The 16,235-nt window shown below is 48.1% G+C and overlaps 5 protein-coding genes across 5 annotated transcripts; 3 read left to right on the forward strand and 2 right to left on the reverse strand.

Moving 5' to 3' along the window:
• Positions 1 to 313: 313 nt before the first annotated feature.
• On the reverse strand, positions 314 to 1,820 carry NUU61_006544 (DASH complex subunit ASK1; the record flags this gene model as incomplete). The annotated part of the gene is made up of 4 exons (XM_056657072.1): positions 314 to 447; positions 538 to 1,504; positions 1,568 to 1,674; positions 1,730 to 1,820. The coding sequence occupies 4 exons, from the start codon at positions 1,818 to 1,820 to the stop codon at positions 314 to 316; spliced, it is 1,299 nt and encodes a 432-aa protein (XP_056509872.1).
• A 256-nt stretch (positions 1,821 to 2,076) lies between these two features.
• NUU61_006545 (uncharacterized protein) lies at positions 2,077 to 3,138 on the forward strand (the record flags this gene model as incomplete). The annotated part of the gene is made up of 2 exons (XM_056657073.1): positions 2,077 to 2,098; positions 2,189 to 3,138. 2 exons carry the CDS (start codon positions 2,077 to 2,079, stop codon positions 3,136 to 3,138), a joined length of 972 nt encoding a protein of 323 aa, XP_056509873.1.
• A 6,253-nt stretch (positions 3,139 to 9,391) lies between these two features.
• NUU61_006546 (uncharacterized protein) lies at positions 9,392 to 10,654 on the forward strand (the record flags this gene model as incomplete). Its single annotated transcript, XM_056657074.1, has 4 exons — positions 9,392 to 9,412; positions 9,586 to 9,835; positions 10,206 to 10,280; positions 10,329 to 10,654. 4 exons carry the CDS (start codon positions 9,392 to 9,394, stop codon positions 10,652 to 10,654), a joined length of 672 nt encoding a protein of 223 aa, XP_056509874.1.
• On the reverse strand, positions 10,651 to 11,456 carry NUU61_006547 (uncharacterized protein; the record flags this gene model as incomplete). The annotated part of the gene is made up of 3 exons (XM_056657075.1): positions 10,651 to 10,879; positions 10,932 to 11,224; positions 11,277 to 11,456. The coding sequence occupies 3 exons, from the start codon at positions 11,454 to 11,456 to the stop codon at positions 10,651 to 10,653; spliced, it is 702 nt and encodes a 233-aa protein (XP_056509875.1).
• A 649-nt stretch (positions 11,457 to 12,105) lies between these two features.
• Positions 12,106 to 14,879, forward strand: NUU61_006548 (ATP-binding protein; the record flags this gene model as incomplete). The annotated part of the gene is made up of 8 exons (XM_056657076.1): positions 12,106 to 12,638; positions 12,694 to 12,797; positions 13,020 to 13,069; positions 13,221 to 13,857; positions 13,909 to 14,095; positions 14,143 to 14,215; positions 14,261 to 14,680; positions 14,730 to 14,879. 8 exons carry the CDS (start codon positions 12,106 to 12,108, stop codon positions 14,877 to 14,879), a joined length of 2,154 nt encoding a protein of 717 aa, XP_056509876.1.
• Between the last annotated feature and the right edge of the window lie 1,356 nt (positions 14,880 to 16,235).

A 16,235-nucleotide genomic window follows, 5' to 3' on the forward strand; every position in this document is an offset into this window, starting at 1 on the left:
CTCTTTATCTCTTTTTTCATCTGAGGATTTCCGCGGTCTAAAAAATCGGTCGGTCTGATCGCGCATGTGTATGGTACTACTTGAGACGGTGTTCAGGTTCTCTCTCTCTCCTCTAATGAATGACTCGTCTATGAGTGTCTCGTTGAAGACATGATCATTGCAATAAATGTAGGCATTTTCAAGCCAATTGAACGCCGACTATGGCAATATGTCTAGATATGGCAACATGGGTATTTGATTCTTCGGTATATTCAAAAGCAAGACAGCGCCACCGGGCGATCACCACGACAGATCAATGAACAGAATGGGGAGCTCAAAAGGTATCGTCCTCTAATCGTCCCCTCCGCTCAACAACATTCGGACTCTGGTCATCGACGTCGTCCGTAAGATCATCGGCACCGGCAGTCGCCAGCAGATCGGTCACGATGCGCTTGGATGCTTCCTTGGCTGCGAAAGGGTTAGCGGGGCTTTTTTTCTTTCCTTTCCTTTTCTTTTTTATTTTTTAAGAAATATTGGGATAGGAGGATCAACACATACCCGGCGTCTGCATCAGTCGACTCTGTGGAATATGGAACTGCATCGTCTTGGGTGGACTCGGCCCGAAGTCCTCATCGTCCAAATCGTCATCGCTATCCCACACGGCCTGCTTGCCGGCCTTCTTCGCGGGAGTCAACACGCTCGTACCCGGTTTTGGGGTGCCGCGAAGGCGGTTACTGCTGGTGCGCCGCTTGCGAGCCGTGCCGGGCGTGGCGTTTACGCCTTTGATGGGCGAGGAGAAGATCTCCGAGTGCATTTGCGGTGCCTCGAGCTCTGGGCTGGAGAGGGGAGAGTGGTCATATCCGGGCCGCGAGCTGGACGCCGCCGGTTTGGGAGTAACGGTGAATTTGGGTCGAGAGCTGGCGTCGCCATAGCCCTTGCTCAGAGGGGTCGCCTGTACTCGGTATGTCTTGTCAAGCATTTGGTGCAATACAGGATCACCGGGCTTTTGGTATCGGTTCTCGCGGGACGCGGACGGGCTCTTTGCGGAGGACGTTGGTGGGATGAAGGGGGAGGACATTGGGGTTGCAGATGAGACGTGCGGGAAAAATGGCTGCCGTCCCGGGGTGGACGGGAGAGTCGACGAGTCCTGCATGTCGAACGGTGATTTGGCTGCGTTGACCTGTCGTCTGAGGTTCTCGTAAGACGAGGAATAATCCATCGAAGGTGTCATGTTGTCAACGGGCTGTTGGCTTTGGGCTGGGGCGCGAGGCGTGCTATGCGAGGAGATGGTGAGCGAGGTGAGGTCGATTTCGTCTCCCGGGCCGTGTTGAGGGACATCGAGGCGTTGTGACGAGGGAGTTTCCTGTGAATGGCTGGTCTCGTCGAGGCTGGTGCTTTGGGTTATATCGGTAGAAAGCTCTTCTTCCGTGGCCGTGGGCTCCTGCACCGTATCCTCTTCATTGGGCCGCTCCTCGTATCCAGAAAGAGATACATTGGCACTAGCTTCGAAGAATTGCTTCCAGAACTGAACGGAAAGTTAGATATATCCGACAACATTCCAGAGAGAATATCTCAAAGATCAACTCACCTTGGCACCATCCCACACATCTCGAGAATGCTCCGTGTATTGCTCCACGAGCGGCAAGATGCTAGTTGTGACAATGCGATGGGCTTGGCTGAAATTGTGGTCGATCTCTATAAAGACCCCCGAGCGTCAGCGTGTCCAGCTGTTTGTTTACGGTTGACCCACCTTGTAGCGTGAGCGTGATGGACTGCTCCAATTTCTCGAGCTCCTCGGTGAGGGACAACGGCCGCTGGGGCTGGACCAATTGACGGGACATGATGTCAGTCTGCGAGCCGTTGGGTGCTGGCTTCAAGTCGAATACAAGAAGAAGCTAAGATGCGATGCCCGTTCAGGGACGCGCGGGGAATTCCCAAAGCGGTGTGTTTTTAGGGCCGAGGATAAGGGCAGCTCGGGTCATGTGCAGTTATGTCAGAGCGCTGGCGTCATCCATCCAGTCCCAGGCTTCCAAGATTCCGCAATAAAAGGAGGAAAAAAGAAAAATAGACACAGAAAAGCTGGTAGGAGTTTTGATCATGCCTGCTCCATTTGCCAAAGGTCTGCTCCCGTCATTCTCCTTCTAGCGGATCCGCCGGTGGATCTCGGGCTTATCAGTTCCCCGCTGGATGCTGTCTAACAACTGGATAGGTATAATTGTGACTGTCTCTGTCCTTGTCGCTGCAGGCATCGCTGTATATGAGTCTCCTCAGTTCAAGCAATGGGTAGACACTTCTCGGCGCAAGATTGCCATGGCCCTGCACAACCTGGGTGATGAGATCCAACCCCGCAATTCGGCCTCTCCGGTGCGGGACGATATATCCATGACCGAGGAGGTCGGAGAAGCCGCAGAGGAACGACGACGACTTGTGAGAGCAGAAATAATGCGACGAAGCGCTCTGCTGGAATCTCGACGCCAGGCCAAAAATTCAGAGCAGCCTCTCGAGAGCTTCGACACCCTCGTTGACCAGGAGGGGAACCTACGCATGCCCAAAGAGGGTGAACACCATGACCAGCTTGGTATGGATTCAGCGGCTAACTCTACAGCTGTTGATTTGGGCGCATCGCAGCCTCTCCGTCGCGGAGCCAAGCAGAATGAAGTCGACTCCATTGGGCTGGACCCGGATCGGCTCCATGTCCAGATTCCTACAGATACTGCATCCAACCACCCTTCGGAGTCTGTTGTGCAGTTTACACCCACATCAGAAGTACCAGAAGACGGTACATACGGTACATTGTTCGACCCGTTCTCCGACTCTCCCGTGGCACCAGGATCGCCAGTGTCGGCATCGGCGTCTAGCCACACCGAGGGACATGAACAGGCGTATTACGCTCACCCCACATCAGCGGCCAATACAAGCCAACAGCAAGACCTACTTGGAGACTTCGATGGCATGGGTCCTGGATCTTCTTTCCAACACGATATCTCGTCCACGCCATCAACCGCTGGGAGTTTCAGCCTTGTTGGGGGGTTCTCAGATGGGTCGTCCGACGGCACACTGAGCGACCTTGGCGACCGGTCAGTTGGGTGTGTGGCTACTCCGGCAAGCTGGTCCGAGGTGGGGAGCGTGATTAGCAGCGATGATGCGGGCCATCAGTAGCTGCGACGGACGGGTATGGGCGTATCTTGGCTTTGACTAGTCAATGCGTTAGTATTGATTGGCGCATGGTGCCTGAATCATGGTCTCGTTTGAGACTGCGTGATTTTATTTTTCTTTAATCCAGGGAAATTATTATTTGCAATAATTCCAGTATATGCTCGCATTTTATAAAGAGATGCGCTCAAAGCATCTCGATCTCGACTTCATGGTGAACATTCAACCAAACTGACTCCCTATTCCGTTTGCAATATGCTCCTTTTTGTCACCTTGTGGGCCGCTTTGGGGTATTACTCGAAGGATGTAGCCGTCCCCTTGAGTTGGACCCACAGCTTTCAGCTGTTGGTCCTCTACACCGGAACGTAAATTCTCGCCCAAACGCAAATTTTTCTCTTTATTCATTAATTATTTAATAATTTCGTTAATTAAATCAAAAAAATAGCGGAGGGTCCTTAGTAATTAATTCGCTTTCTCTTGATACTAATATCTCCCTATTCTAATCTCGTTATAGGATATAGGGTGGCTACGAAGCTACTTACTTTCTCGCTCGTTGAATATTCTAGTATATCTCTTTCGTTATATAGTCCGTAATTCGATGACTTGTATCTTTTACTAAGAGAGGCCCTAATATAGGGATTTATCTACAACTTTTAGGTACTTTTTAGGTTAAATTTAATAAAGATATTAGGCGAGAACGGACTACGAATATAAGGCGAGTTTAGTAGCTTCGATAGAGATTTTAAATAAACGATTAAGATAATATTGATAGCTATTATTTAGCTACGGACTTTTATCGATTTAACCCTTTACTTTATTAATACTTCGTCGTATACAACGAATTAATAAAAAAGGCGAGTATACGATGACACGGTGAGCGGGCCGCCAGAAACGGCTCCCATTGCACCGTCATTCTGCCTCTCCCGACCGCCTGCCCAGGTCTGCTCTCCCCCTGCCTCTTCCGGTAAAGCGCCCTCGCCCTCGCCCCGTTTTGGTTTAGCGCCGTCCCTGGCCGCTTTTACCGCCCCGGTCAGCTGCCATCCATCTATAAAACGCCGCCCTCCCTCCCCTCGACACGTCGACGCACTTTCTTCTCTTTTTCCTCCTCTGCCACGTCCCTTTCTGGCCCCCACCGACCCCTGCACATGGACTCGTGCACTGCCCCCTCCTAATCCACCGCAGATACCGCTCGATCCGACGCTCACGCCGTTCTAGCCAGCGTTGGTTGAAGGGGAACTTAAAATAGCAAACTTGATCTCGTTCATGATTTCCCTCCTATTGTTATTTCTTATCACATTCCCAGTGAAGAACATATCCCAATAGGGTCCGTAGGTTGCCATCCTGAGAATGCCGTTCGCGACCGCCTTGAGAAGTCCTCGGTGGTGGGGGCGCGTACTCGGTCTCATCGGGGGACACCTGATAATCGACACGAAGCGCATGTCGCCTTTTTCTGTTGTCACGCGATCGCCATAGACGTTTAATGCGTACCGGCTTACAAACACTGGGTCTGCGCTCAGGTTGTGTTTTCTGGCTCCTCACAACTGATGACTGGGCGCGTAACGCGCCGAGCAACATTATTGTGTAAGAAATAAAAAGACGCAGACAGCTAGTTCCAGGATAGTTTCACCGATTTCGCTTCTGATGAACCCAGAAAAAGACAGAGCCAACACTGACAATGCTCAGCGCCAGTGTCAACAGACTGGGTGCGACGTGACGCTATGTGGTAGGATCATCCAGCGCATTGCCCTGTATAATGCAACGATTATAGTCGTCCCGAAGCATGTCCACGCTTGCGTATTGAGACGTCCAGCATTTGTAGATAACATCCCGGTATCTAAGACCATCAAGGGCTGGGAAGACTTATGCAGCGTAGAGCCTTCCGATTTCTTCGATATCATCGATTTCGTTGTATGGACGAACTCCCGCGGAGATTTCGTAGATCAAGCATCCCAAGGCAAATAAATCCGTTTTGACAGTCCGCGGGGACCATAGCGAGATTCGGTATCGGTCTTCTTCCTCCACCAATGGTTGAAGATCGCCAATCACTGATCCAGCGAAGTCGCAAAGTTTAATCGATAGATCCTCGGCCACAAGGAAATTCCGCGGACTGATATCCGCATGGATCACACCATGTGTATGGATCAAAGTAATAGCGTCGATAGCATTTTTGATCCATTGGTCTCGGATAGTGTTGCCTATTTCTTTGTGTTTCAAATAGTCACGGAGGTTTCCCAGCCGATGATATGGGAAGTGGAGGCCTCTTCTGTGACAGCAAGGCAGTCAAGAATATTAGAATTCTTGGGCAGGGTTTAGTAGATGAGTTTTTCGCGACTAATGCATATTTCCGAAATAGACTCCATGTGCTAGACAGTATCGATCACTTATTGGCTACATCCTTTAACGTCGTGCTTGAGGGGGGTTTTAACGACTTGGCTGTCGCCGTCCTGGAAGATAGCACCTGCTGATCCCAGTGTAATATAGCAGATAGTGCCCTCGGGTTGTATTAGAAGTGGATCGCCATTCATGTTGTAAATGGCTTAAGGGATTTTGAAGCGTGTCCGTAATAAAAGGAGAGGGGGGAGAAAATAGACAGGAGGTGCAATATGTAAAAATCACTAAGGTAATCAGTAGAAGTTAAGGGGCTGGAGCTCTATCTAATCAGAATAGGATGGTAGTAATCACGTGAATATTTCAATACAGGGGCGAATAATAATACAAGATGTCAATCTAAGAAAATTACCTTATAGACTACGAAAGTTGGCCTAGCGGTCCTTTTTCTCTTTCCGACACAAGATAAAACGACCCAACCGAAGATATTATATGGCTTTGCGTGGTCGGATTTTTTTAACTTGTAAAATGAGAACCTATGAATTGCCTCTTCAGGTTAGTTTTGCCTTTTTTAGTTCAGCGCCTCAATAAGCCGTCTCGTAACCTCCCCCTCTGTTGCCTTGACATAAAGACTTCCTGTCCACGTTATATTTTGCTGCTCTCCTTCTTGGTTTGATTTCAAGTTTTCTGGATCATATCAGGTATAGCTAGCTGATCGACAGGTTGGTCTGTGCATAAAATGGACTATTATTGGTCAATGACCATACTCGCGTTGTTTAAGAAGTTTGCATGGCGCCTCGACCTTGGCTCGAGAGTCACCGACCTCCTTTCTTTGTTTCTAGTTCCTCGCCGTAAGACTCCCTTCGAGCACATCTCCAACATGTTAACGAGTATTTGGAATCACGCTTTCGCTTTTTTCTTAGTTCTGCGATATCATCTGTATCGTCTTATTCTCTTTAAAGTACCTTCGCTCTTTAAAATTCGTCTCCCAAATCATGAGAGGCTAGATGATGTTGAGTGCTGTAGAGGCCCCGTCAATGGGAAACAACCTCTAGGTACGGCAGACGATACACACGCAACGTCAATCACGGAGGGCCCAGGTGCCATAAACATCAAAAAAGATGACCCGGTCCCGTACGAGCCTCTTCTCGGCGAAGTCTTGGGCGAAGGCTCAACTTCCCGTATTGCACGCCTGGCACCAGGTGTTATTATCAAATGTCCACGATTCTCTTGGTGGCATTCTAAGATAGCGGCGGATAAATGGTTCGTTTGAGACATGAAGCGGAGTTTTGAGGTGGAAGAACGACTTCTGCAAATCCTAGGACTACATCCAAGAATAATAGAGTCCGTTAGCCCCCAACTTCTTGTGATCAGTGATTGACTTCTTCCTAGGTTCAAGGGCGTCTCAGATGACCTATTTGGATTGTTATTTACTAAAGCAAGTGATGGAAATCTACAAAACTATATTGACCAGCACTATGCTAGCATCGATATATCTCTACGATTCAAATGGCGCACGCAAGCCGCGGAGGCGATCCAATTCATTTATCAAAAAGGTGTGATACACTCTAATCTTCGACCTGAGAACTTTTTGTTGCACACTGTGGCCGGAAACGAGCTCGATCTTCTGCTCTGTGACTTTGGGGGGTCAACAAATGGAGAAATAGATGGTCGGCATCTCCCTGACGCCGGATTTTTTAATCCCTGCAATCCGCCGGAATCGACGAAAAGCACGGACATTTTCAGCCTCGGATCTATCTACTATACGATAATGACTGGCTATTGGCCTTATAGGTCTCCAGGTCTATTCAAGTCTCTGGAGGAGATAGAGAAATACCAAGAATTGGTTGACGATCTGTTTGCCTCCAAAAGGTACCCGCCGGTTGACGGACTGGCAGCTGGACCTGTGATACAACGATGCTGGACAGGAGAATACTCTGATTTGAGGGAACTTATTGAAGACCAGCGTTGGCAGTTTGAGACTCTGGTGCGGTGAGAGGGAATAACACAATTTCAATACACTCGTGAAGTATACGGTTATACTGTACTGAACCAAATACAATGCTATCTGAACTAGCGTGTCATAATCAATAACCCTTCGAGATGAGCCATCGACCCTCCACTTCCGGCCGCTGCGCACAACCTCCCTCTCGTAAACCTCTCTGTTATCGTAAGCTCGAATTCCGATGCTAGTCATATAGCTGATCGACTATGGGTTCGGGCAGCTATATCTCTCGCATTTTCCCCTCTCTCTATGTGAGGCCAGTGTGTTGGGAATGCGACCCGGGCACTTAGGGGTGCCAATATCCTTGCAAGGCACGAAGTTTATGTCTTCTTTGACCCTGCAACCGCATATATAAATCTTGGTCGCAACATTGACTTGGCACATTCTAAATTGGAAGCGTGAGCGATTAGCCGATGAATTATCGTTTAAATAACCTACCTTTGTGATTTCAAATAGTGAGTTTAGGGGCTCCTGAAAGACAGAAGAATGATATGCGATCCTGCTTCTAGTGGTCTGTAGATGTGAACTATAGAGATTGGAAGTTCAACAGGTATTTATAGCCTGAGGGACCGGTGTCGTGACAAGATCACGTAGCGGTTAACTCCTCATTGTACTTTAGCGGCACGTACTATTAGTCCAATATATGTAATTTTAGAGTGGAAACCCTGTTACTCGAGGCTGTTAACGGGGCCTGAGCGGGTTCAACATACCGGATTGGAAGGAACTCAAGGCCAATGTCGTGAAAGTCGACAAGGATCGGTGGGAGGAGAGGATGAAGGGTAGAAAATGTATGCCTTATCACATTCCGCGCTTAGAAAGAGGTTGAAAACGTGCCGTAACGCACGTCATGCCACAGTCATTTTGCAGCACTACGCGCTAGGTGGCGTCTTAACGTGTCCTGTATGTGTAGTCCAGGAAAACAAAAAGTCCTGTAACTCTAATGACGGCCCTGGTAGTATCTGCAATTGGCTATTTACGGTAATACTCCGTGAACGCATATATCTGTGGGTATTTCCTAGTTTGGGTATTTCAGTGTTTCGTGCTCTTGCCTATTTTGGACAGAGGTCAAATTTTGAGCTATTGCCAATTCTGTTTGAGACAATTTCGTCCCTGATCCCTGTTATGGCCAATACTTTAGGGGCGGTGCAATAGGGCAAAACTTTAGGCAACTTGACTGATTGGACTGGACTAACGCATAGCTTGGGGCGCGGCATAGGTACTGTGCAATGTCACTAGGTAAAGTGGGGCCTCTGCGTTGAATACGTATTGACCTTAAATACATGTATATATGGGTGAGGGGGGGGCAAATGCTGCCTAATTTTTCTAGAGTTCGATCCTCGTCTTGGGTGTTCGAGGCGAAGTGATTTTTCGGAAGAAAAAAGCGCTATCCTACATCCACAACTGGACTCATGACTTTCCAAGCTCCGACCGTAGTCCTGCGATATTCTGACAGCTTCGAAGCGCTGACTTCTATCCGTTAGTATCCTTTAAAAATCTCAATAAGCACGGATGGCTACGAGCCTAGAATCGCTATACATACCCTCACCCGTTACCTCAAATTCCTTTCTGCCTTTCTTCGCGAATAGACTTTAGGCGTAGACATCTTTTTTGTTCCGCTATAACCATTGTATTTAGGGCAGATGGATGTGCCAACCATCCTATCGTCGTTGCATTCGGAGTATTTGGGCATTTCTTTTGGGGGTAAGAAAAAACGATGTTTTTTTATGTCGAGAAGAGAAAAGAGGCAATGTAATGGTTAAGCATGAAGGAACAAAGTTAATAGGAAACATTTATACCCAAACAAGTCCTACTCTTATACCTAATCCATTAGCGCCTTCCGTGGCAAAACCCGCACCCGTGGCCAAATCCAAGTCAACCCCACTCGACTAGGCTTGTAAACCTTTGAGCCTTCACAAATCAAACAAAATGCAAAGCCGTGCCCGTTTCGTCACTGTCGACCCAAGCAAAAGTCACGAGAAAAACCAGAGACTAAGATATCTACAATGTCAGACCTGCTTCAACTCTTTTAAAACACACCAGGGGCTACGTGACCACATCGCGGACTATCAGGCTAGTAAAACGTGTTGCTCTCAATTGTCCCTATTGACCTAAATCTGCAGTTGGAATTTCAACTCTTAACCGCGAGATTACTCGAGGTTCAAGCACATTTGCCACGCAAGCACCACAGCGCTCACCTCAACGATCAAAACACGGACGATTACAAGGAGAACGGGGTAGAGATTGACTGCGATACTGACAACGAAAATGATAAGGAGGCCGCTCACGTGGACATTGGGCATAAAGATATAGGCGACTTCAACATGAGCGATCAGGATGAAGACGAGGCTGGCGGTCGCACCTCAACGAAGTGTCCGTACCTATCGTGCCATTATAAAGCGTACTTCACGAAGAGAGTAGGGCTTGAACGTCACTTTGAGTCGCGTACGAGACGAAAATCGGTTCAATGAACTTTGATGCTAATCAACGGTTTCAGATGCTCAATGCCACGAAATATATGTATATTGTCGCTAGTTATTTAAATAGACACGGAAATTCATGCGACACATATGCCTCGCAAGACAATAGGCCCACGATGAAGCAAAAGAATTCTACCGAAGAGAGCGATGTGCACAGCTTAGGAGAATTTCTGCTGAGAAGTTAGGCAGGACGCTTGCACATGAAAAAGCCCAAAGTAAACGGGTCAATAAACGAGGTGCTGAGCGTTCTGATGACTATCCAGCGATGGACTCTCGGAAACTGCATAAGCGAAATCCAGCGCAAGAGAGAGACGAAGTGATCGTGAATAGCTTTGACGGTAATTCTCCTACGCCTTCTAATGACTTGTCATTAACACTGTCGATAGGACATTCCGACGCGGAAAATGCGATACACAGGCCGTCATTCGCGTCGTATAATATAAACCCGATCCCGTACCCATCGACAGATTTATCCAATATGACCTTCCCATCAAGAATGCCCTCTATTTCACAAATGCAACCATCATACGATGCCCTCGTGCCCCAGCCATACGCACCGGTTTTTGATGATATCACCATCACGCCATGCTATGATCTGGTACAAGAGTCATATGCATTTTCCTCAACGCTGCAGAATGCAAATTACTTAGCGGCCCCCGAGCATGAGGATGAGAACGGGTTGTCAACTTCCGATAAAAGAGTGTTAGACTAGTCAGGTGGCGGACTGACCGCAGGCGCTCGTGTACTATATTTGCCGTCAAAGTATGTCACGTTCATGCCACAATTGGGCCCCTCCATCTTGTTCACTACTTTCTCAAGTGACTCATGGAGCTTCATTGGAGCCCACCATTTGTCCAACACATCCTTTGAGGCGATTCCAAATGTAATGGCACTCCCTTCTGAGACTTCGACGAAGAGGCGCGTGTCACGAATGGAGCTATTCACTAAATTAGATAATTTTCGATAGGTGAATCAATCAATCAACTTACAATCCACCATTTTCAAATGTGACCTCGACAGGCTCAAGGCCTAGCCGAGTCAGTGCCACGCGAGGAGCCCTCCACAAATTATTCTCCCCCTTCATAGTCACCACTTGCTCTAGGTGCGAGGCTTTCCAAAACGTAACCTTCGATCCTCTTTTCCAAAATTGTATCAAGAGCGACTCGAGACCAGAAGCTGGGTCGCTCTGTCGAAAGGCGTAATCGCCAGGCATGGCACCGAAGGTTCGATAGAGCCCTAAGCCAAACCACTTGAAGGAAGAATCAAGTGTATGTCGCTTGCGCTAAGACGAAGTCAATCTTCAAGCTACACGCTAGGGAGATCGTAGTACATACCGGATCGTCAAGAACGTTGATTTTGTAGAATCCCAACCCTCTCTCTGATGCGAAGGGTATGGAGTTCGTTTCCATCTCTTCGACACGTTGCCCAGCTTGTGTGTCTTTCACAAATAGAAATCCATCTCTGAAGAAACCCCTCCCTAAGTCCTCCACTGATGACGACTCAGTAGAAGCCATGGGCTTTCAAGATCCCTGCGCGCTATTGCTCGACTGGTCTTGTTCTGCTAAGGAGGGGTTCAGCCAGATCCAAGGAAAACGAAGGTGGGGTGTTTCGGAAGAAATTACTTCCGGTCCATCATAGAGCCATAATCACTGATGGTAAGTGCATATCTTGGCCATTCCTGATCAAGAATAAAACACAAAAATCATAATTTTCCTTATTTGGTATATTCCCATCTTCTACATATTTACCCAATTAGGTGTAAGGCACGATCTTGTGTCATCAAACATATCCAGCCCTTGGCCGGTGATGAGCTTGCGAAACCACTTAGCCGTGTAAGGTTCTAGATTTGTATTGACACAGAATGTGTGGACAATCATTGCTCGAATTAGCGTGATGTACGCTGCGAGGTGCATACAGAAACTAGCCATGCCCGAACCTAGTCGACGAGGAGCGCTCCACGGACACGGTCAGATTCTCTTGGAGCTTGCGGTGCAGGTTCAAGACGAAAGGGGGTAATGAGCCGATCAGAGGATTGCAAATATATAATAAGGGCGCAATTTCTCGTCGGCTTCTGTTTTCATCGTTGGCATTCGACCTATTTGTCTATCGTCATATCGCCTTCTCCTTTTGCACCACATTTTCTCTGTAGTTCAACTCTACAACATGGCATTCGCTGAAAACATTGCAAGTGCACCTTCCTCTACCTGTCCCCAGACCAAGCAGTCCGGCGAGACCAGGCACGGCTGGACGCCACCGGATAGTCCAACAATGGGGTCGGTTATGCCTCAAGTTACCATGGAGGATCTTGAGCATCTCTTTGAAGTGCTTCAAAAGGTGTTGTCTGGTCTTACCGCAGGTGATGCCGGGAGTGAGAGGGCTACAGGGCCTACGTCTAGAAACTGTGAACCTCCAAACACTCCTGTCTTCCAGCACCTTTCCCAACCAGGCCCCGACATGGTTCAACTGAAGCAGTTGCTAGTGAAGGTCATCCATGATGGGTATCCTTCAATTGGAACCATTGAGGCAACTAAGCCTGCTCAGTCTTGTTTTGCCAGCAATGAACAGGAGGAGAACGCTCAGGCGGCGAAGGTAATTGATCTTGAAAGTCCGATCAGTACTACTCCAGACGATTTCAAATCGTTTGAGAACTGGGCATCTTATGCGTCGACACCCCAATTCAAGACAGTCGTGGAAACGTACGAACCACCAGCCACATTTTCTTTTTGGAGAAATATGCTGACACTGGTCTAGCTGGGACAAAGAAGCATGCAAATACAAGATTGCCGAGCCAACGGAGACCAGCAGTGACCTGGGCGACTATGATGAATATATCTTCGTTATCCGTGAACGTGTTGGTATGTGATATCTTTATATTCAAGGCCGAAACTCTATTAATAGTATTATGAGACCGGAAATCCGATGAGGTGACGCTATATATCGATATCAAATCAGAATGGCTACGCGATATCCTGCGTGAGGTGTTGTAAAAAATCAAGGCTATTAGCCTATTGGAGGACAAACCATCGGTAATTGAAAACAAATTGTACGCCTGAAGCGAAAGGCTGACTTGAATACAGATCGAGCAAACTATCCTGTTCTACTTCCTCCCGGAGCTCGAGGAGTGCGCGTAAGGCATGAAAAATAACCCGAAATGTGACTTTAAGCACCTAAAACATCTCGGCCTACTTATCGACTACCTCAAGTATACATATACTTCCGCCTTACAGCGCCTTAATTCAATGCTGCAGCATGGCTATATCACCTACGACCTCCTCTAGGCGCTCTTCAAGCCTGGCTCTTATGTTTTTACCACGTGTTTCGGATCAGGGGAGCCGCGGTGCGTTATATTCGACGCCGGAGAAGAGACGACCCAAGACGACGTGGAATTTTACAAGCTCGAGTGTCGGTTCCTTGATTATGATAGAACCAAGTTTGGGAAGGTAGGCGTCTTTTTGCGTATTCTGAAGTTCCGCGGGTCGAAACCAATTAAGACTCTCGAAGCTTTTCCTCTCCACCTTTATCCGAGTCACCAACGAGTCCGCAAAGACCTGGTAGGAAGAGGTCAGAAGTTCCGTGATTTGGCCGGTTCGCACGTTCAATACTGTACCGGCAGCGCGTTCTTTATGAAAAACGGGAAGCCCTTCAAAATAAACATTAATAGTCGAGTGGGAGTTGATGCCGCATTTTTCCGAGAAATGCAGCCGAATTACTCCCGACCCCGGCTCCACGATATCTGGGCAAAAGAAAAGGAGGGCATTTCAGTCATTAATTTGGATACACTATTCGGTAATAACCGTGAGCAAGAGAAGGAAAGAATGCAAGAAGGCAACGTGGATGCGCAACAAATGAGCGAGGACGATTTTTTGATCTGTTGTCCCACTGTTTGCTGCTTCAGCTTTAAGGAGAAGATGTTCTGTGCGTGTCACGTGAGAATGACGGTTTGGATTCATGACTAATAGGAGTTAGTGGAATGTGCGGTCGGTGCTCTTGGGGACGTGCAGTGGTCCCCCGAATCGTTCGACTGTCTGAAGATTCCGTCAAAGACCAAGACACTCCTCTCGTCACTGGCGAAGACCCGCCTCGGCTTGGTGCCAGCCGTGCCGTTTGACGATGTGATCGATGGAAAGGGCCGCGGCCTCAACATCCTTTTGTAGTACGTTAATATAGTCCTTCTGTTGCTTCCAGTCTGACATTTCCTAGTGGCCCACCCGGTGTTAGAAAGACCTTTACCGTCGAGGCAACTTCGGAGCGGTTCAATCTCCCTCTCTATTCGGTTAGCATTGTCTATTGCATGCTGTGAGCTCGCTGACTTGCCTAGATATCGGCCGGTGAACTTGTTGTCGATCACGGTGATTCCAATGCGCTTGAGCAGCAACTTGAGAACATATTCAAGATTGCCAAGCACTTTAAGGCCGTGCTTCTCTTAGATGAGGTAGATGCGTTCATGGAGCAGCGTACATCTTATCACGATACCTATAATCGCCTCGTGACCGTTTTTCTCCGAAAGCTAGAATATTATCAAGGCATTCTTTTCCTAACAACGAATCGGATGATCCAGTTTGACGAGGCAATCATGAGCCGCATCTATTTGACTATTAAATACGAGGGTCTGACAAGGGAGTTTCGCAGAGAGATCTGGAAAAACTTATTGTCCAAAGCACAAACGGTTCAAGGCCCTGCTATGGTTGGCCACGATGAGTTGCAACTGTTAGACAACTTTTCTCTGAATGGGCGAGAGGTTAGTCCTTGGCGGCGCTAGTCCATGCTCACCTGTTGACCGTCATTAGATCAAGAACCTTACTTCCATTGCGCACGCACTTGCCACGGTCGGGGAAGAGCTAGTGAGCTATAAATATCTGGAAATAGCCGCGGAATCGAATGAGAAACTTTCGGAAAAGTTCAGTCAAGAGAGTCGTGTTGAGAGCATGTATGTCTAGGGCTGACAGCTAGTCTTGGGGTCTTTTATCGCAGTATAGTTCAGTACACGACAGTCTCAGAGGTTTTCAGGTTATATACTGAAAATAGAAATTGCAAGGTTTAGGTTTTGGTATGATCGAAAGAAAGGGAGAAAGATCTTCAGTGCTCAGCCTGGAGAATCGTTTGGCAATTATCAATATATGAGAGAAATATGTCCTCCCCGTCAGAGATTGAGTTGTCAAAGCGGCTACCGCAACCATAGCGGACAACAAACGAAGGGTGATAGAGAAATATGAGGTGAAGGTTCTCGCTGCTGAGAACCGAGTGGGTGTACGTATTGAGCGGAGTAGTGCACGCTACCACCTTTCTTTCCTCGTTTTCTGTTACGTGCTTGTTACCTGCAATTACTCCGCTCTACGCGTCTCCTGGAGGAACCCAGCATAGGTGTGGTAGCTAGGTTATGCGTCCGATAAACGGTGGATGCTGAACTTCTTTATAGACTTTCAACGCACTCGGTCGCCGGACCCGTAGCTTGTTCCTAAAATATGCAGTGGCTTTTAGGAGCATTAAGCCCCTTCCTGGGAGCCCATGGTATCCTCCTGGGAACTAATTGCGGTTCCTAGGAATGGACCCTGGTTCCTGGGAGGATCGGTTGTCGGCTCCTGTGAATAAACAAAATTTCCTGGGAGTACCTAGACATTTCCTAGGAGTACATGAGAGTTCTAGGAGTGCCAAGTGGTCCGAGAATATCAAGCTACGGTCCTCGACAGATGACTACGGAGGCGCAGAGTGTGCGCATCGCCAAGCCCGAGAGGCGACAGTAGAGAACCGAGATGTTGCCCTGCCTCCATGGGCTCGGGTTCAACTCCAAGTGTCGACATTGCGGTGGGCGTAGGCCAATATCCAAAATTGCTAACACATCATTTTCCCACCCGAAAAAGCAATATGTAGCCCCGACTGAGAGAAGGGATTCATCTTCGCTTAACTCCGAACGGTCATCACCGGATCGGCCAAGGTAATAGTGATCTGTGTACGTGTCGATGAACGTGAAACGGTGTCGTACTTCCTCTTTCGTTACACAGTGGTGACCAGAGACGCACCCTCATATAGGCGCACGCTAGCTAGTGTGTTGTATACGACCTAAGGTCGCGAAAAGAGTAGAATGACCGGGGAAAGATACTCCGGACTATGCAAGACATTGTTGTTGTGAAGACACTAAGTCGACGGGGGATAAAAATGCAATGGTTAACGGCAGGAAAGGGGGAACGGCGGGCAGTGAACAGCAGATAAGTAATTACTCAGAAATATAGTGGTAACTGAGGCAGCGAAGGTTCTCGCTGCTGAAAGCCTGTGTATGTGTGCAACGACCAGGTGGT

The sequence above is a fragment of the Penicillium alfredii genome (assembly GCF_028826965.1).
Source record: "Penicillium alfredii strain IBT 34128 chromosome Unknown utg000009l_segment0_segment0, whole genome shotgun sequence".
NCBI lineage: Eukaryota > Fungi > Ascomycota > Eurotiomycetes > Eurotiales > Aspergillaceae > Penicillium > Penicillium alfredii.